We start from the raw sequence: 20,937 nt of genomic DNA, 5'->3' as shown, positions 1-20,937 counted from the left end.
TAAAACACTGCTACCGCGTGTCCAATGTTCTTTTCATCGTAAGTTTGAAAAGCTAATGACTTCTGCTCAATCTGGACTTAAACATAGGCTTAGAGTCTCAATGAAAGGCACCCATGCGAGCTGATTTTGCTGCCTTGCAACAAAGAAAACATGAGCTCAGTCTTTGTTCCACCAAACAGAATGGTTATTAGTGTGAATGGCTAAACGCTTTAATCAAATATAATGAAACATTATCACTAGTTGTTAAACCATTCACGATATTGGACATTGGACATGCGGTAGCAGTGTTTCACCTCTTAACCAAACATAGGCTAATAGAGCTTTTATTGACAGTTTTAGGTTCAGTGCGGGTCAAAAGAAGTCTAGGAGATTATTATAATAAAGATAAGTTGAAATGACACTTAAAATACATTGATCCATTGGCAGTTTTCTGTTATGGTAGTTGATAAGTTAGAAAGTAGTTATAAACAGTTTGTTAGATAATTTCTTCATTCATACTATAAATATATAATCCATCTCTTTCTCTTTCTCATGTTCACATTCCATAGTTTCTTGACAATTCTTCTTGTTCTTGTAGAGCTGAAAAGATGAACAATTCTTCCACTCCTGATCATCAGAAAGATGGTGACGATGATAAAGCAGCAATGAATGAGGATGGAGCAGCAGAGATTATCGGTTCATCTTCTGATGCAGCAGCAATGAATGAGGATGGAGCAGCAGAGATTATCGGTTCATCTTCTGATGCAGCAGCAGAGATTATCGGTTCATCTTCTGATGCTGCAATCAATAATGACATTGAATCATTGGATTCTTCCTTCTCCTCTCGACTTAACATCAATGAAAGACCTTCTCAAACTCAAACTCAAACTCAAGCTTCTGGTTCTTGTTCTAGGGGAAGAAGATTCAACAAGAAAGAAGTAGCAGTGATGGATTCGTCAACATTGCCATTGGATGCTATGCTGAGTTTAACACCAAAGAAGAGAAAAGAGAGATCTTCTGAAACTCAAACAACTTCGGATGAAACTTCAACCAAGAAAAGAAAAGAACACGGCCGTTTTCATCGAAGAAGAAGCTTCTAGAATGTTGGTAGAAAGACACTTGAAATTCAGCTGTTTCCTTTTCTTTTCAGTTGTTTCTTTAGGAAGAATAATTAGAAATTTAGTTGCCATGTTAGGATGCTATATTTCAAGTTTCTCTTGTTGATCGATAGTTATTGCTTGTTGCTGAGTTTAATACAATATATGTAATAAAGAGAATGATTTTTTTATTTTGTGTTTCAGCCATAAATGCTGAGTATTTATAGATACAAGTGATACTTGAGTGTATAATTGATTCCTAATCTTAAGGGAACCCTATTATTGATTCCTAGTATTAAGCAATGAATAATTCAAACTATACCAACTCATATGCATAGTAATAGGAATGGTTGGTTACACTTAACTATTGGAACAACTTATTCTTATCTATTATTATGCCCCCTCAAAATTGGGTCACCATCAATGACACAAATTTTGTCTCTTAGAAATGAAAATCTGGTTCGATGCATAGGCTTTGTTAGAATATCTGTCGGTTGGTCCTTTGTGGAAATATGAGAGACTCGTATGTTTTCAAGTTGAACCATTTATCGCACGAAATGATAATCTTAGAAGTTTAGATAAGTTTCAAACCTTAGAGATAAAAGTATGGGTATAGATTGATAGAAATGGAATCTAAACTATTGTTAATTAAGGAGTAGAAGAAGAATATTATGCATATAAAAAGAGTAGGAGCTCTCATTATAATCCTAAAATTTGTTGAACAATGTATTTTTATTAATGTCACTAGTACTTATGCACTTTAGATTAGGTAAGCAAAATATTTCAACTAAATTTTTTTTTTTAAGATTTAGAAGGTTTATTTTAAGATATACTCCAATGAGAAGATTTTTCTTAGAGGAGATTTAAATGGATAAATAGCGAGTATAACAATAATTTTTTTATTTAAATCAAGTGAAGTGTGTTAAAGATGAATAAGAATAATTTTTTATTTATGAAGATGGTATAAAGGATTTTTAAAAAATGTATTTCTACAATTTATTTAATGAAGGATGTGATATATCACACCGTTTAAGAAGTTCGAGATTAGAGAAGATGATTGAGAAACTATAATTTCTACCGTCAAATTAAAAAACACAAAGAAAAATAAGTGTTGAAAAAAATGAGTAGTGAGACGGTTGGGCCAGAAAACGTATATATTGAAGTGTGGAAAATTCTTGGAGAAAGAGGTATTGAGTGACTCACCAAATTTTATTATGAAATTATGATACCAAAATAAATTTTAGATGAACGGAGAATACTCACTTTAGTTTCAATTTATAAGAAGAGGGGGAACATACAAAATTGTGCAAGTTATAAGGTTATTAAACTTATAACCTCCTTCATATCCTTATCAGTGTCCTTGAGGGAATCATGAGGTACCTAGTAACTTTTGGCACATTCAGAAAAATGTTCAGATGGCCAAAATCGTTGACGTCGTTCCATGCAACCTGTTCGCTCATCAGTAGTATAAGACACGATGCAAAACTCCTAGTGAGTCAGAAGAGTAAGAGGTTTGGCTAGAAAGTAATTAAACTTAAAATATTTTCATTTGTCAATGTAGACCTTGAAAACTCAGTTTCGAACACAGCAGATGAAAACAAGCTCGTGGCCAACAACAACATTCGAAGCAAGACACACCTAAAACAGATTGAAGAAAAGATCTCGGGAAGCCAAATTTGATTTCCCATGATATTCGTACCTGTATCAAAATACTTGCACGAAGCCCCAAACATAAGGATAAAGTTGCGAAGGGGGATACGAAGATGAGTTTTTACACACAGGCCCATTATACAAGTTAACTTAGAGAACAAGCTAACTTAAACAATTGTGCATAACAAATAGACCCAATTCAACATGCTAAAAGTCCTAGCATACTTCGACTACAACATGTGAACAAACTTCGATGGCATGCTAACAACCCTGTATGATTGTCAAACCAAGAAGCTAGCCTTCGACCATACTAGAGTTTGATTCAATATCTCACAACACGTCTAAAGAATATTGTCAGACTCTTCTTCATAAGGCTTCATATGAACTTTGAAACGACGATACTATGATCATTATTGATTGACACAAAATTTCAATCCCGAATCACTAATTCAACTCTTGGACGATTGATAAGCACTTCAAGTACATTCCTCGAATCTGTTATATTTGGTTGAAACTCCATAAAATCATTGCCAATAGTCACAAAAAATTCTTTCATCTTCTTTTTACAGCGACCTTGGTATAAAGGATATTTAAAAAATGTATTTCTACAATTTATTTAATGAAGGATGTGATATATCACGCAGTTTAAGAAGCTCGAGATTAGAGAAGATGATTGAGTAACTATAATTTCTACCGTGAAATTAAAAAACACAAAGAAAAATAAGTGTTGAAAAAAATGAGTAATAATGAGATGGTTGAGCTAAAAAACGTACATATTGAAGTGTGGAAAATTCTTGAAGATAGAGATATTGAGTGACTCACGAAATTTTCTTATGAAATTATGAGATCAAAGCAATTTTGGGTGAAAGGAGAATAATCACTTTAGTTCCAATTTATAAGAACAAGGGGAGCATACAAAATTGTGCAAGTTATAAAGGAATTAAACTTATAACCTCCTTCATATCCAAATCCTTATCAGTATCCTTGAGGGCATCATGAGGTGCCAAATAACTTTTGGCACATTCAAAAAAATGTTCAGAGGACCGAAATTGTTGATGTCGTTCCATGTAACATGTTCGCTCATCAGAAGTAAAAAAACGATGCAAAACTCCTCGTGAGCTAGAAGAGTAAGAGGTTTGGCTAGAAAGTAATAAATTAAAAATATTTATATTTGTAAATGTAGACCTTGAAAACTTGGTTTCAGACACGACATGTGGAAACAAGCTCGCGGCCAACAACACCCTTTGAAGCAGGACACACCTCAAAAAGATTGAAGAAAAGATCTCGGGAAGCCAAATTTGATTTCCCCTGATATTCCTACCAGTATTAAAATACTTGCACGAAGTCCCAAACACAAGGATGGAATTACAAAGGGGGGATACAAAGATGATTTAGAACCTTCTTCTCGAAATGGGTTAGTGGAAGACGTACCCCATAGATCCTGAAAGATACAAGCATAGAAGGGGACAAAATACCCCTAGAACTTGTGAAAAATCCTTTTTCGATCGAAATCAACGAGATTTCCCAATCGGAAGAAGCCCCAATTTCTAAATGATAAAATGACATATCTCCCTAAGACAAAAACATATTCATGCCAATGAGCTTCAATAAGTTATTGTCAGCAAAAGGTTTCAAGATTTTTTTTCCAGTTCAGCCTCATTAGTAACATCAACAAAATACTCAGGGTCTATTGGCTTATAAAGAAACTTATCTTGGTATTTTTGTAAACTATCTTCAAGAAACAAATGAGAAACTTTACTTCACAACATAGTCAAAGAAGATGAACCTGAAACAGATGAGCATTTGACCTTCTTGCTCAAAACCCCACCAGTGGATGCCTTGCTACCTTGTACCTTTGTCCTTGACCTCTTTGGAATAGGAACATGTGGATCAGAACCAATGGAGGTTGAGACAGGTTGCTTGTTCCTTTGTTTTTCAAGTCTTCCTTTGTATCCATATTCATACACCATTGTTGATGATGGATAGAGATGATGAGTAATGATGTTTAATGAGATGATAAATTATGATGATAATGAGTAGAGATGATGAATGATAGTGTTTTTGAAAAATTTGATCAGGTAGCATTCATGATAAAGAGAAAATGATGGAATGAAATTTGAAAAATGAAAAAGTGAAAACAAGTGAGTTTCAACGTGACTTTTCAGATTTTGATTCAGATCAAGTTAAAAATTTGATTTGAATCAAATTGAACAGTCTTGAATCTCAACAAAAATGATTCGAATCACGTGACCAGTTGAAAATGTTTGATTCGAATAAAAATGAAACACCTTGAGTCTTAATGGAATGATTTGAATCACGAGTTTAGTTGTAACTCATTGATTAGAATAAAAAGACCAAATTTTTGAAAAAGTTAAAAAATGAGACTTTTCACAAAACAACCAAAACACTTAAAATAATTTTTAATGCTTACGAGGGAAAATGGATTTATAGTATGTATGAATGAAAAATAATTGAGTCTTTTATAATGTAAATGCTCAATTTTTTTAATGCAAATGTGTTTTAATGTGAATATAATTTTTTTTAATGCAAAGGTGTTTTAATGTGAATACAATTTTGTAATGCACAAAAATAATGATGATGCATGAATGTATGAAAGATGCATATGAATGCAATGAACGAATAACATAAATTCAAACTGATGCATTGAATGATTTAGCAATTAAGAGATAAATGCATAAACATAGCACATACACAAACATATATAAATCACACAACACACATAGGCGAAAGAATAAATACTCCGGTGCATATGCAAAAGAAATAAAGAAGGGTTGGAATGATCATACCAATTTAGAAGATCTAAGTTTAACTTGTTGATTACGATACCAAGTGGAAATCAACAACAAGGATAACACAGACTTTAAACACGAACAATTAATTACGAATTGGATAGAACTCATATTGCACATTAAAAGAATATTTTCAGACCCTTCTTCATAAGGCTTCAGATGAACTTTGAAACGACAATATTATGATCATGACTGAATGGTATAATTTGTCAATCATGAATTACTAATTCAACTCTTGGACGATTGATAAGCACTTCAAGTACATTCCTCAAATCTATTATAGTTGGTTGAAACTCCATAAAATCATTACTAATAGTCACAAAAACTGCCTTCATCTTCTTTTTACAACAACCTTGGAAGACTAGGTCACGAGAAGATGCTTTTGTTTTCTTATCCTTTTCTCATAATACTTTCTAGCATATTGTAGTGTGAATGCATGACTTTCAAATTAGGATCAATCCATAAATAACCTTTAAGAAACAATGTCACAAACATACTGCATATATCTCAAAAATATTGTTAGTTCAATCCTGGATGAATCAAAACTTAAAGAACATCTAAAGTATAACTAATGCCTTAAAGGAAATTCTAGTAAGGTATTATTTTGAATTAAGCTATGTAATTGAATAATTAAACACAAGTAACTCAATGTAGTTTCATTGAGATCCATTGAATAACATAAGCTTCCAAAATGTTTAAGAAAACTCGTCTAGGTTCGAAGGAACCATATCCTCGACTTTTGGAGTCGCCAGACTTTAATCAAAAGTCGGGCTCTGATATCAATTGTTGGATGAGAATATGGAAACAACGATTTTTAAAGGGCGGGGGGAGGGGATGAATAGACCCAAAAAAAGCTTTTAGGCAATGTGAAAAACTTCTTAGGTCCCATATAAGGAAATTGGAGATTTTAAAAAGTGTGGAAGCAAAACACAAAACGAGGGATTGGAAGCATCTCAATGAATCAATGTCATATGAAATGGTACACGAGGTTACCGTGAGATTGATTACTTATAGTGCAAATCACTTACATGACAACTAAAGCCGCTTTGAGCGAAGCGATTTAAAAACGCATTACTTAGATGCTCTTAACAATGCATAGTTGACTTCATGATGATTCCTTAAGACTGATACACCACATACCTAAGCTTATACATTAAATTACTATAAGTATGGTCTAACCTATATGGTATACAATCAATACAATCTTGAAAATATGCAACATCTAATATGAATGAATGTTTGTAAAGTAAAAGGATAAGGAAAGGTAAAGATACACATAAATATATAGTGCTTCAACATTCTTCTTTGCTTTTCCTACATGCACACTTCAATGGATGATGCCATCAAAATATAATCACAATATTCCACTATGATGATAAAATAATTACATCATTTTAATTACAAAGAACTATCACACGATAATTCCTCTAATGATGCAGACACTAAACTACTAACACAATACAAGATCCCTCAAGATCTTGATCCAATAATCGTGATATCCACAATAAACTACTCCAAGTACTTGTGTCTAAAGACCCTCATGATTCCACCGATTTCTTGTCTGAGTGATTGCCATTAACTGAGCATATATTGGACAACTCCTAACTTTGCATGCAAGTAATCTTTCTCCAATGCCACCAAAGAAGTACAACTTCCAACTCCAACTTACAGACCGTTGATACTTGATTTTTCCAAAGTCTTCCTTGGAGTATAATGTAAACTATAATATTGTTAGATAACAACTCAATACCAAATTGCACTCAAGAAATAATACTTGCACCTGTTACAATAAAAAACCAGCTACACACAAAAACATTAGATACCCTAATGTAACACCCCGATTAAAATAAAAGAATTATTTAATTGAGTTAATATTATTTTATTAATTTAATTAAATAAAGTTGAATTATTGGATTATTTTTATTATTATTATAGATGTTATTTATTTTAATAATAATTAAATAATAAAATAAATGGAATATGAAGAGTGGAAGGGTAAAAGTGGAATTGATATAAGAAGCCAAGAGAACTCAGAGTTGGGTTTTCACGTGCTTTGCTTCAGAGTCAGAGAAAGGGGGAGAAACGCTAAGAGAAAGAGAAGGAAGAGGAAAAGGCCAAAGATTGCTCAGAGCTTCCTTCAATCCAAAGAGGTAAGGGGTCTGAATCTTATTAAACGATAATATGCGAGCAATTTCATGTATATGTTGGATTGTTGATGGATTTTGAGGATGTTAGGGGGATTGGGAAAGTTGGGGTTTTGATGGAAAATCATGTTGGATGAAACTGCGTTTAGACTGTAATTGAATATGTGTTTAGGTTAGTTATGAATTTCCGAACGTACAGCTTTTTACGGAAGTGGAATCGGAGGTCCGGAAGTTCTCCAACGGCGGAAAATGCGGAGAACTCTGCATTCTGCCTTGTGTTAGCGCAGGGACTGCTGTTTTGTCTGCGTTAACCGGTTAACCCAGGGCGTTAACCGGTTAACACTGTTATATTTTGTGAAAATGTACTGTTTTGCCTGCGTTAACCGGTTAACCCAGGGCGTTAACCGGTTAACACTGTTGCGTTTTGCCTGGAAGTGTAATTTTCCTGCGTTAACCGGTTAACCCAGGGCGTTAACCGGTTAACACTGTTGCAGTGTGGAAAAAAAATTGTTAAATTTTATGTTGTGAACCCAATTGGTGACTGGCCTATTGTAGTGAATTATGATGAGTAATTTTGTTGAGTTGTATGTCATGCTATTAATGATGATAATACCATGACTATATGATGCTGTTGTTGCTATGTTGATTATGATGCATGTTTGGTGTGCATGCATTCATGAAAGGCCGATGCCTAGTGATGAACGGACTGAGTTCCAATGATGCTGTTGACTCCGGGCTTGTTGAGAGGCTTGGTTCCTTGCGGGGAACTCGGATTCTATGGTGATGAATCTGGGAGTGGTGATCCTGTAGTTGGTCACAAAATGGGTATACCGAGTCGTGTTGAGTCATGCATGGGTGTGTGCATTGCAATTGATGTGTTTTTTGTTGATGTCCATGAGTTTGTTGATTATGATAATGATGATGAGTTGTGTTGGCATATGTGGAATATATATTTATGTTTATATTTCTGTCGTTATATTATTATTTAATAATGTAATTCTCACCCCTTCTGCATGTGTTTATGTTCATCTATGATGAGCAATGTGCAGATAAAGAGGAGTAGCTATTGTTGAGGTTCGAGGAATAAGTGTAGAGTTATTCTACAGAGTCGAGTCAAATGCTCTGGTCATGTGACACCGGGGTTATGGGATTCGATAGATAATTGGTTATTATTTAAGTTGTTTATGATGACTAAAATGTTGAGATATTAGTTGAGGAAATGTTGAAACATTATTATAATATTTGTGTGGTTGTCCGCTGCGGAATTTTAATAAGATATGTTGGTTTTTGTTTATTGTGATGCGATAGTGTTATGTCGTAAGAAATGTAAACTCTTCTACATGTTGTACTCTGATAATTATTTAAATATGTCGTTTGGGTAGAAGGGTGTTACAATAGTGGTATCAGAGCATGGTCAGTCCAGTCGAGTCTTAATGTGAGGTTTTCCCTGTTGGTCGATTAGTGTAAATGACACTGTCAATATTTAACGGTTGTGGTTGTGTTGTGCAGAGTATGGCTGGAGAAAATGACCGTGCGATTGCTGAGGCTTTGGCTGCTATGGCGCAGGCTATGCAGGCGCAGCAGAATCCGCCGGTCGACGAGTTTAGGAATTTGGGAAGGTTTCTGAAGAATAACCCTCCTACATTCAAAGGGCGCTATGATCCAGATGGTGCTCAGATTTGGCTGAAGGAGATTGAGAAGATTTTCCGGGTGATGACGTGTACTGAAGCACAGAAGGTGCAGTTTGGTACGCATATGTTATCTGAAGAGGCTGAAAACTGGTGGGATAACACTCGCCAAAGAATTGAAGTACCAGGTGCTGAGATGACTTGGGAAAGGTTCAAGACGGCCTTTCTGGAGAAATATTTTCCTGCTGATGTGCGATGTAAGAAGGAAATGGAATTTCTAGAACTGAAACAGGGTAACATGTCTGTTGCTGATTACGCTTCGAAGTTTGAGGAGCTGGTGCAGTATTGTCCTCATTATAATAATGCTGATGCTGAGGAATCCAAGTGTGTCAAGTTTGAGAACGGGTTGCGTCCCGAGATCAAACAAGGCATTGGTTACCAGGAGATTCGTAGGTTTCCTACACTGGTTAATAAGTGCAGGATATTTGATGAAGATAGCAAGGCTAGGACTGCTACATTACAAGAGTCTTAGTGAGAAGAAGAATAGGGATCGTGGTAGTCCTTATGCATCTCCGAATGGTAAAGGTAAGCAGAAAGTGGTAGATGAGAAGAAGCCAAGTGGGGGAGGATCTCCCATAGCTGGTAAATGTTTCAAGTGTGGCGAGCCAGGCCACCGTGCTGATAGCTGTACCAAGAAAGTGCTGAGATGTTTCCGATGCGGTCAGGCTGGTCATAGAGTTACGGAATGTAAGGATGCTGGTCCGACATGTTTTAATTGTGGCGAGAAAGGCCATATCAGTTCGCAGTGCTCGAAACCGAAGAAGGCGGCTACTGCAGCTCATACTACTGGTAGGGTGTTTGCTTTGAGTGGGGCTGAAGCTCCTAAAGAAGATAATCTGATTAAAGGTACTTGCTTGATTAATAATGTTGAATTGCTTGCTATTGTTGACACTGGTGCTACCCATTCGTTTATTTCGTATGAGTGTGCGACCAGGATTGGTGTGATTATGTCGTCCCTAGGCGGAAGTATGGTGATAGATACTCCTGCTAATGGTTCTGTGAAGACTTCTGTTGTCTGTCGAGGTTGTCATTTGACGATCTTTGAGAGAGAGTTCGTGGTTGATTTGGTGTGCTTACCCTTGCGCCAAATCGATATTATTCTGGGAATGAATTGGCTAGAATTCTATGGCGTGTTCATCAACTGCTATAGGAAGACGGTGCGGTTTTCTGAAGTTGGTGAGAATGATGAGGCAAGATTTCTATCTGCTAGGCAGGTGGGGGATTTTGTGAAAGATGAAGCTCAGATATTCGCTTTATTTGCGTCTCTGCAAGCGGATAAGAAAGTGATGAGTGTAGATTTGCCTGTTGTCTGTGAATTTTAGGATGTGTTTCCGGAGGATGTAAGTGATTTACCTCCAGAACGTGAAGTCGAATTTGCCATTGACTTAGTACCAGGTACGAGTCCAGTGTCGATGTCTCCTTATAGAATGTCGGCAACTGAATTAGTTGAATTGAAGAAGCAACTTGAAGAATTGCTTGAGAAGAAGTTTGTGCGTCCAAGTGTTTCTCCTTGGGGTGCACCAGTATTGTTAGTGAAGAAGAAAGAAGGTACGATGAGGTTGTGTGTCGATTATCGGCAGTTGAATAAGGTGACTATCAAGAATCGGTATCCATTGCCGAGGATTGATGATTTGATGGACCAGTTGGTTGGAGCTCATGTTTTCAGTAAGATTGATTTGCGGTCGGGTTATCATCAGATCCGAGTGAAGTCAGAGGATATTGCGAAGACTGCTTTCCGTACGAGGTATGGTCATTATGAATACACTGTGATGCCGTTCGGTGTGTCTAATGCTTCAGGTGTGTTTATGGAATATATGAATCGTATATTTCATCCGTACCTTGATAATTTTGTTGTGGTGTTCATAGATGATATATTAATATATTCTAAGACGGAAGAAGAGCATGCAGGACATCTGAGAATTGTTTTACAGGTGTTAAGGGAAAAGAAATTATATGCAAAGTTATCTAAATGTGAGTTCTGGTTGAAGGAAGTGAGTTTCCTTGGCCATGTGATTTCGAGTGGTGGAATTTCTGTTGATCCTGCTAAAGTGGATGTTGTATTACAGTGGGAGACTCCGAAGTCTGCTACTGAGATACGCAGTTTTCTGGGGTTAGCTGGTTATTATCGCAGATTTATTGAGGGCTTCTCTAAGTTGGCATTGCCGTTGACGCAGTTGACTAAGAAGGGTCAAGTGTATGTGTGGGATGCAGCTTGTGAAGCCAGTTTTGTTGGGTTGAAGAGGCGGTTGACCAGTGCTCCAGTGTTGATCTTGCCTAATCCTGGTGAGTCTTTCGTTGTTTATTGTGATGCTTCTTTGATGGGTCTTGGTGGTGTTTTGATGCAGAATGGTAAAGTTGTAGCTTATGCTTCTAGACAGTTGAGAGTTCATGAGAGGAATTATCCTACGCATGATCTAGAACTTGCAGCTGTTGTATTTGTGTTGAAAATGTGGAGGCATTATCTGTATGGTTCCAGATTCGAAGTGTTCAGTGATCACAAGAGTCTGAAGTATCTGTTTGATCAGAAAGAGTTAAATATGAGGCAGAGAAGGTGGTTAGAATTACTGAAGGATTTTGACTTTGAATTGAGTTATCATCCCGGTAAGGCTAATGTAGTTGCAGATGCGCTGAGTAGGAAGTCTCTACATATGTCTATGATGATGGTTCGGGAACTTGAGTTAATTGAACAGTTCCGTGATATGAGTTTGGGTTGTGAAGTTTCCGCTGATAGTGTAAAGTTGGGTATGCTGAAGTTGACTAGTGGAATTCTGGAAGATATTCGGAATGGTCAGCAAGTTGATGTCGCTCTAGTTGATCATATTACTATGGTTAACCAGGGTAATGGTGGTGATTTTGAGATTGATGAGAATGGCATCCTGCGATTTAAAGGTAGAGTTTGTGTTCCTGAGGTGTCTGAATTGAAAAAGAGTATTCTTGAAGAGGGCCATAGGAGTGGATTGAGTATCCATCCAGGTGCAACTAAAATGTATCAAGATTTGAAGAAGTTGTTTTGGTGGGCTGGTATGAAAAGAGATGTTGCTAAGTTTGTGTATGCCTGTTTGACTTGTCAGAAGTCAAAGATTGAACATCAGAAACCGGCAGGTATGATGCAACCCTTGAAGATTCCTGAATGGAAGTGGGATAGCATTTCCATGGATTTTGTGACGGGATTGCCGAGGACGGTGAAAGGTAATGATTCTATTTGGGTGATTGTGGATCGATTGACTAAGTCGGCGCATTTCTTGCCGATGAAGATTAATCACTCTTTAGAGAAGTTGGCAGAGTTGTATATTGAGGAGATAGTGAGGCTGCATGGTATTCCATCCAGTATTGTGTCTGATAGAGATCCCAGATTTACTTCTAGATTTTGGGAAAGGTTGCAGAAAGCGTTGGGGACTAAGTTGAGGTTGAGTTCAGCTTATCATCCTCAGACTGATGGTCAGACTGAAAGAACTATCCAATCCTTGGAGGATTTGTTGAGAGCTTGTGTGTTGGAGCAGAGTGGTTCTTGGGATAGTTATTTGCCGTTGGTGGAGTTTACTTATAATAATAGTTTTCATGCTAGTATCGGTATGGCTCCATATGAAGCATTGTATGGTAGGAGGTGTAGAACTCCATTGTGTTGGTATGAATCAGGTGAGAGTGTTGTACTCGGACCTGAGATCGTGCAGCAGACGACTGAAAGGGTTAAGATGATTCAGGAGAAAATGAAGATTTCTCAGAGTCGTCAGAAGAGTTATCATGATAACAGGAGAAAGGCACTTGAGTTCCAAGAGGGAGATCATGTGTTCTTGAGAGTTACTCCGACGACAGGTGTGGGTAGAGCTTTAAAGTCTAAAAAGCTTACTCCGAGGTTTGTGGGTCCGTATCAGGTTTTGAAGAGGGTTGGGGAAGTGGCGTATCGGATAGCTTTACCGCCGTCGCTTTCTAATCTGCATGATGTGTTTCATGTATCTCAGTTGAGAAAATATATTGCGGATCCTTCACATGTTGTTCAGTTGGATGATATCCAGGTGAGGGATAATTTGACCGTGGAGGTGTTGCCAATTAGGATAGATGACCGAGAAGAGAAGACCCTGAGAGGTAAGAAGATTGCTCTGGTGAAAGTTGTTTGGGGAGGTCCAGCTGGTGAGAGCTTGACTTGGGAGCGTGAAGATCAGATGAAGGAGTCGTATCCGGCTCTATTTGCTTGAGGTATGTTTTCGAGGACGAAAACTCTTTTAGTGGGGGAGAGTTGTAACACCCCGATTAAAATAAAAGAATTATTTAATTGAGTTAATATTATTTTATTAATTTAATAAATAAAGTTGAATTATTGGATTATTTTTATTATTATTATAGATGTTATTTATTTTAATAATAATTAAATAATAAAATAAATGGAATATGAAGAGTGGAAGGGTAAAAGTGGAATTGATATAAGAAGCCAAGAGAACTCAGAGTTGGGTTTTCACGTGCTTTGCTTCAGAGTCAGAGAAAGGGGAGAAACGCTAAGAGAAAGAGAAGGAAGAGGAAAAGGCCAAAGATTGCTCAGAGCTTCCTTCAATCCAAAGAGGTAAGGGGTCTGAATCTTATTAAACGATAATATGCGAGCAATTTCATATATATGTTGGATTGTTGATGGATTTTGAGGATGTTAGGGGGATTGGGAAAGTTGGGGTTTTGATGGAAAATCATGTTGGATGAAACTGCGTTTAGACTGTAATTGAATATGTGTTTAGGTTAGTTATGAATTTCCGAACGTACAGCTTTTTACGGAAGTGGAATCGGAGGTCCGGAAGTCCTCCAACGGCGGAAAATGCGGAGAACTCTGCATTCTGCCTTGTGTTAGCGCAGGGACTGCTGTTTTGTCTGCGTTAACCGGTTAACCCAGGGCGTTAACCGGTTAACACTGTTATATTTTGTGAAAATGTACTGTTTTGCCTGCGTTAACCGGTTAACCCAGGGCGTTAACCGGTTAACACTGTTGCGTTTTGCCTGGAAGTGTAATTTTCCTGCGTTAACCGGTTAACCCAGGGCGTTAACCGGTTAACACTGTTGCAGTGTGGAAAAAAAATTGTTAAATTTTATGTTGTGAACCCAATTGGTGACTGGCCTATTGTAGTGAATTATGATGAGTAATTTTGTTGAGTTGTATGTCATGCTATTAATGATGATAATACCATGACTATATGATGCTGTTGTTGCTATGTTGATTATGATGCATGTTTGGTGTGCATGCATTCATGAAAGGCCGATGCCTAGTGATGAACGGACTGAGTTCCAATGATGCTGTTGACTCCGGGCTTGTTGAGAGGCTTGGTTCCTTGCGGGGAACTCGGATTCTATGGTGATGAATCTGGGAGTGGTGATCCTGTAGTTGGTCACAAAATGGGTATACCGAGTCGTGTTGAGTCATGCATGGGTGTGTGCATTGCAATTGATGTGTTGTTTTGTTGATGTCCATGAGTTTGTTGATTATGATAATGATGATGAGCTGTGTTGGCATATGTGGAATATATATTTATGTTTATATTTCTGTCGTTATATTATTATTTAATAATGTAATTCTCACCCCTTCTGCATGTGTTTATGTTCATCTATGATGAGCAATGTGCAGATAAAGAGGAGTAGCTATTGTTGAGGTTCGAGGAATAAGTGTAGAGTTATTCTACAGAGTCGAGTCAAATGCTCTGGTCATGTGACACCGGGGTTATGGGATTCGATAGATAATTGGTTATTATTTAAGTTGTTTATGATGACTAAAATGTTGAGATATTAGTTGAGGAAATGTTGAAACATTATTATAATATTTGTGTGGTTGTCCGCTGCGGAATTTTAATAAGATATGTTGGTTTTTGTTTATTGTGATGCGATAGTGTTATGTCGTAAGAAATGTAAACTCTTCTACATGTTGTACTCTGATAATTATTTAAATATGTCGTTTGGGTAGAAGGGTGTTACACCTAATGTACCACTAGTCTCCCTTACATTAAATCTTTAGAGGAAAGTCCATAAATTAGGAAAAGGACTAAGGATGAAGATGGTGAACTGTGCCAGTAAATCTCAACAACAACTGACATTATAAGCGATTAGTCAAGTAATTCCGTTTTGATGAAAGAAGAACATACACACACAAGGTTCAATCAAGTTTCTAGATGAATGGGTCTTGGTTCTTGATTGTTATCAAGAGCTTAATCAATTTTCAACAAGATTAATCAATTCATTCTCAAATTCACACAAGAACAACAACCAAATTGCATAAAATAAGATGCAACAAAAAAGATAAAGAATTGACATGGAGTCAATATCAAAGGGTTGATGTTTGTAGTAGAAGAGAAAATAATGGTGTAAAGATGAACACACTAAGAAGAGAAGGCAAAAATCACAATTTTTGTCTCTATATATCATCATAGGTTTCCCACAATTGTTACTTTCACCATAAGAAATCGTCATTTAAATAAGTGATGGAAGATTTGATTTTTTAAGGTTTGATTCAAATTAAGAAGTATTTGTGATTCTAATCAATCTGGATAGTGTCAAAAAGGGCGCTTTTTAAAGCTAACGATTTAAATTATTATTTGCACTTGATTCGAATCAAATGAGTTTATGATTCGAATCATGTTCAATTTTTTATCTGAATCATTTGATCCATAATGATATTTCAATTTTCAATAGGTGATTGATTCAAATCAAATATAACACATGAGTCGAATCAAATACCAAATCATCAAAATTCAAATGTTATAACTTTTGATTCAAGCTACTCATGTGGAAATGATAAAACAGTAACTTTCATAGGCTCAAAAAGGAAATAACTAACAAGGATCAAATGAATATATCATGAAATGTAAAGGGTTCTTAATGGTACAATTATGTAGTTGAAGCGATTACAATCTAATGGAAAGAATGTTATAATCACACAAATGAATTAAAATAAGAGACAAATTACAAATACGCAATGAAACAATAATCGATTTGTAAAATATCAAAACACAATTGATACTTAAAGCACATTAACAATACCAAATGATATTTATGGTTTCAGTCGGGGCTATTACTTGTTTTATCACCATGTCGCCTTCCTATACTTTTCTAGGTCTCACCTTTGTGTTGTATCTTCTTGTCTCTCTTTGCTTTGTTGTAAACTTCTGATTGTAAGCCATTTCTGTGATTTTTTCTATCAACTCAACTGAACTTCTGAGCTCGGCTTGATTCTCCTCCTTGTTGAAATATTCTCTTTGCCAAATTGTTGTGTTAATATCAACTCGGAGCATTTCTTCCAAACCATTGGCCATTTAGAAAGGGGACTCCTTGGTTGATGAATTACATGTTGTATGGTAATACCATAGTACCTAATGAAGTTGCTCGGTCAAAAATCCTTTAGGTTCGTCAATATTTTTTCTCATTCCGATTAGTGTGATCTTTTGGCTGACTCCACCAAACTATTCTCTTAAGGGTGCTTGATCGAGATAAATCTCATCTAGATTTCTATATTTTTATAGAAGTTGATCATAAAAGAGCAATAAAATTGTGTCCCGTTGTCAGAGACAATGGTCTTTTAGTAACTTAAACTTGCAAATAATATTTCGTCAATAAAAATGACGCACCCATTTTGTGGTTATCTTGGACATTTCTCCGCCCTCAATCTATTTGGTGAAGTAATCGACCACAACTAATAGGAATTTTAATTGTCTAGGGGCAGATGGGAAGTGCTCGAGTATGTCTACCCTTCACTAATTGAAATGCCACAGTGACAAACTTGGAACTATGTCTAAGAATCTTGATTCAAGATGATTAGCACAAATCCCACAAGAGAGCAACTTTATCCACCTCAAGTTTTATAAACAAATCCAACAAATTAGTTACATTTCCTTCTTAGTTTTCTGTTATGACAGTTGATCAGTTAGAAGCAGTTATAAACAGTTAGTTATATTTCCTTCTTAGTTAGTTGAAGCTCTTCATTCATGCAAATCAAATCAATCTCTCTCTCTCAGTTCACATTCCATAGTTTCAAAACTTATTGTTCTTGTGGCACAAAAATGGAAGAGGATGATAAGAAGGAGGAAGCAGCAAAGATGATCGGTACTTCTGCTACCGATCATCAAGAAGAAGATGGTGACGATAGACTGCCGCAATTGCCATTGGATTCTTCATTCTTGAATCAACTTCACATCAAAGAAGAACCTTCTGAAATTGAAACTGAAACTTCTTCCAAGAAAAGAAAATTGTTAGGTGGTGATGCAGCAATGAATAATTCTTCAATATTTCCAGTGCCATTGCCATTGGATTCTTCTCCCAACCTAACACCAATGAAGAGAAAAGAGGGACCTTCTTTAACAACTTCTTCAGAAACTCCAACCAAGAGGAGAAGAGGACGCCTTCCTGGTTCAAAGAATAGAAAAGAAGGACCTTCTCTAACAACTTCAGAAGCAACTTCTGCAGAAACTCCAACGAAGAGAAGACCCGGCCGCCCTATTGGTACCCGTGGTGGAAAACTCACCCCTCATGTGATTGAGTTGAATGCTCGCCAGGTATTACATGAACTGACTAATGTTAACATTTCAGATGCAATTTTGTATTACATTTACTGAACATATGATTTGCAGGATGTGGTAGAGGTTCTATACAACATATCTGTGGCAAATCGTCGTAAAACTGTTATCATACTTTCTGCATCCGGTTCTGTATCAGACATTGTGAATCTTACTCCAGACGGTCCCATCCACATCAAGGTTAAATCATATCTTTTGATTTTTGTTGTGTGTGCGTGTGCGTGCCGTTTATTCCAATTTCCTATATGCATGTAGGGAGAATTTGAGATACATTTAATGTCGATAAAAAGTCTCGTTGATGGTGCTGGTCGTCACTGTCGTGAAAAGGCAACATGTATGGTTACATGCATAGATGATAAGGGAAATCCGTTTGGAAATGCTTCTGTCAATTCTCTCATAGTGGCCAGGCGTGTTAAAGTAAGCAGATCATATTCAAAATGGCTGCACTCATTCGTTTTATTTAAGCGAGTAACAATCTTCATCTTTTTGTTCAATTAGATTACTGCGGCCTTATTCAACACAAACACTGCTAAGAAAACAGGTGCAAGAATTGCAGAGATTGCTCGAAATGATGAAAAGATTCCCATAGCAGCCGTCCCTCTTCAAGTAAGCATATCCTATTTCGATTATTGATTGATGGAAATTCACGCCAGACTGCATAAATTTCAACCTTTATGTTTTGGTTGATCAGATGATTGGGGCCAACATTGATCCCAACAACTCCATCAAAGAAGAAGCTTGTACGTCTGGTTTTTTGCCAACAACTCCATCAGTGGCATCAGCAACAACTAGTACTTCAAATGATCAGGACATGAAATCTCCTTCTGTAGGGGACACTTGAAATTGTCATGTATAGATTGTATATAGACTCATATATATGAAATTAACAATCCTCGTATATGTATTATAGGGGCACGGATGTAAGTGCTGATAACCTGCACCAAGGTTTTACTCATGCGTTTGAATCAACCTTTGCAGAGTATGTGGCTCATCCTGCACATGTTGAGTTTGCAGATGTGTTTCTTCCTAGCTTGGAAAAGGTTATTATAATTGACTTTAAGCCCACCATTGTTAACTTCTGATTGGTTTGGTTAAAGTGATGAAAGTCACACAAGTTCATGGATGATGTCTTCTTGTTGTATTGGATCTGTGCTGTTTTATGTTAAAAATGAACAATGTATTTCCTCTAATGTTTTTCTACAATTTAGTTCTTGGATTCTACTACTTGTATGCATTTGTGGGATGATACCCTAGTAATATCGCAATTTCACTCTTATCATCTATTTTACTTCTAGCATCGCATCGGGTATGTGTATAAACCAAAATGACCTAAATACTTTTGGATGAGTCAGGTTAGGTTTCCTTCCATACCGAGCTTTGTCTGGCTGGTACCTTTATCATACCGAGCTTTGTCTGGCTGGTACCTTTATCATACCGAGCTTTGTCTGGCTGGTACCTTTATCATACCGAGCTTTGTCTGGTTGGTACATTTTAGTTTTGGTTTAACTAGGAATTTTAAAATATTAGTTTGAATTTAGCTAGGAAAGTTATAAATAGCTAATTAGCCGCCCAATCCATGCTACGGCAAATACCATAGCTAATCCACAACTAGTCTCCAACTAATTCTGTTAGACAGAGATTAGCTACAAATTACCTGCGACTTGCTAATTTTCTTGTCCATTCAAGGTAACATGCTAGCTTCATTTTACTCTCTCTTAAACATTGAATATCATAGGAAAAACAACATGTTTTTAGATGTTTTTAGCTTTTGATGTTCATGCCAAAGCCTCTACTTTCAGGTTTCAAGTTTATTCAAGCAAGGAATTGTAAACAATTGCATCACCATACTAAGATGAAGGCATTAAAATATTTGGTTAGATTAATGTGAAATAAAGATAGGCTTCATTGTTCATTGCTCATTAGCTTGTAGGTGTTAATTAATTACTCTTTGTCATAGCACGTTTACTATAACTTATAGTTATTTTAAGTGTTTTTTTAATTTTAAGTTTTTTTTTTTTTTATGTTTTTGTAGAATTTAATAAATATTCTAAAGAAGTATGGAAAAGACTAATTTACGTCAAAATAATCATAAAGAAACTACCGTGTTAGACATAAACATAAAAATCCCGACACAACTATCAGGGTTCTGGTGATAAAGAAAAATTGTGGTTCTCTCTCTCCTTCTCTCTCCTTCATATTTTTAATCGATTATGACACAAAAAATTTCCCTCTAATCAATTATGTAACTTGTCTTGTCGATTATGGAGCGATCTCATTCAATAATTAATTAAGGAAACTTTATTTTTGATTATAATCTAGATCCATTTTTTTCCTATTTTACTAGTTCATAATCGATTATGAATCTTCTAAAATGATTTCCTTTCTTGGCCATAGTTTTTACTATTAAAAGAGGAATTGTGTTCATATGATAACACAAGAAATATGAGATAACCTCTCTTCTACTCACTAACTAACTCTTCTAAATTTTCATATTCATTTAAATACTATTTAATGCTGAGAGAGAAAAATCTTAAGTAGGGTTATCTTATGTAAATAATTTTGATATGATATTTTGATGTTAAGGTTGCAAGTTAAACAAAGATAAAAACTTGGTCTTAGAAGGTTGTGGGATGATCATATTGTAAAATTTATGTGATAGTAGAAACCTCAAGGGTTACTCCTTAGGTGTTGAACGTAGGCCTCCTGGTTTTGGGGTGAATCACGATAAAATTCAATGGTTTATTCTCTATTTTTCTTTTTAAACTTGCACACAAAAAATACATCACAATTCACCCCCTCTTTTATTTGAAGTCACTTGGTTAACATAGAGGTCTCTTAAGTTGTTAAGGGCTTTGAAAGTTGCAGTTTGTGGTTCCATTAAAGCATTATGAACTACTAAAATAATCTCTTTGAAATTCAGGTTGGTCACGTATGTTCTTAAATTTCTTGTACATTTTTTATTGTATCATATCATATTGTAGGTTTCCCGATTCTAAGTGTATTGAATTGTATTCTATGTTTTGTTTATTGTAAGT

General features: G+C 36.1%; 1 protein-coding gene across 1 annotated transcript; it reads left to right on the top strand.

The window, feature by feature from the left end:
• The first annotated feature begins 17,249 nt into the window (after positions 1-17,249).
• LOC127107851 (AT-hook motif nuclear-localized protein 15) lies at positions 17,250-19,065 on the top strand. Its single transcript, XM_051045182.1, has 5 exons — positions 17,250-17,881; positions 17,957-18,082; positions 18,158-18,319; positions 18,401-18,508; positions 18,594-19,065. Exons 1-5 carry the CDS (start codon positions 17,315-17,317, stop codon positions 18,741-18,743), a joined length of 1,113 nt encoding a protein of 370 aa, XP_050901139.1. The 5' UTR covers positions 17,250-17,314; the 3' UTR covers positions 18,744-19,065.
• The last annotated feature ends 1,872 nt before the right edge of the window (positions 19,066-20,937 follow it).

This window comes from Lathyrus oleraceus, chromosome 7, assembly GCF_024323335.1.
Source record: "Lathyrus oleraceus cultivar Zhongwan6 chromosome 7, CAAS_Psat_ZW6_1.0, whole genome shotgun sequence".
Classification (NCBI taxonomy): Eukaryota; Viridiplantae; Streptophyta; class Magnoliopsida; order Fabales; family Fabaceae; genus Lathyrus; species Lathyrus oleraceus.
The sequence above is the reverse complement of the archived record's forward strand: the minus strand, read 5'-3'. Positions and strand labels throughout refer to the sequence as shown.

Bases quoted from the DNA above. Each gene is read 5' to 3' on its own strand.
- LOC127107851 (XM_051045182.1), top strand. From the start codon at position 17,315: ATGCAAATCAAATCAATCTCTCTCTCTCAGTTCACATTCCATAGTTTC. The intron at 17,882-17,956 runs GTATTACATGAA...TATGATTTGCAG, and splicing joins TTGAGTTGAATGCTCGCCAG to GATGTGGTAGAGGTTCTATA. The intron at 18,320-18,400 runs GTAAGCAGATCA...TTGTTCAATTAG, and splicing joins TAGTGGCCAGGCGTGTTAAA to ATTACTGCGGCCTTATTCAA.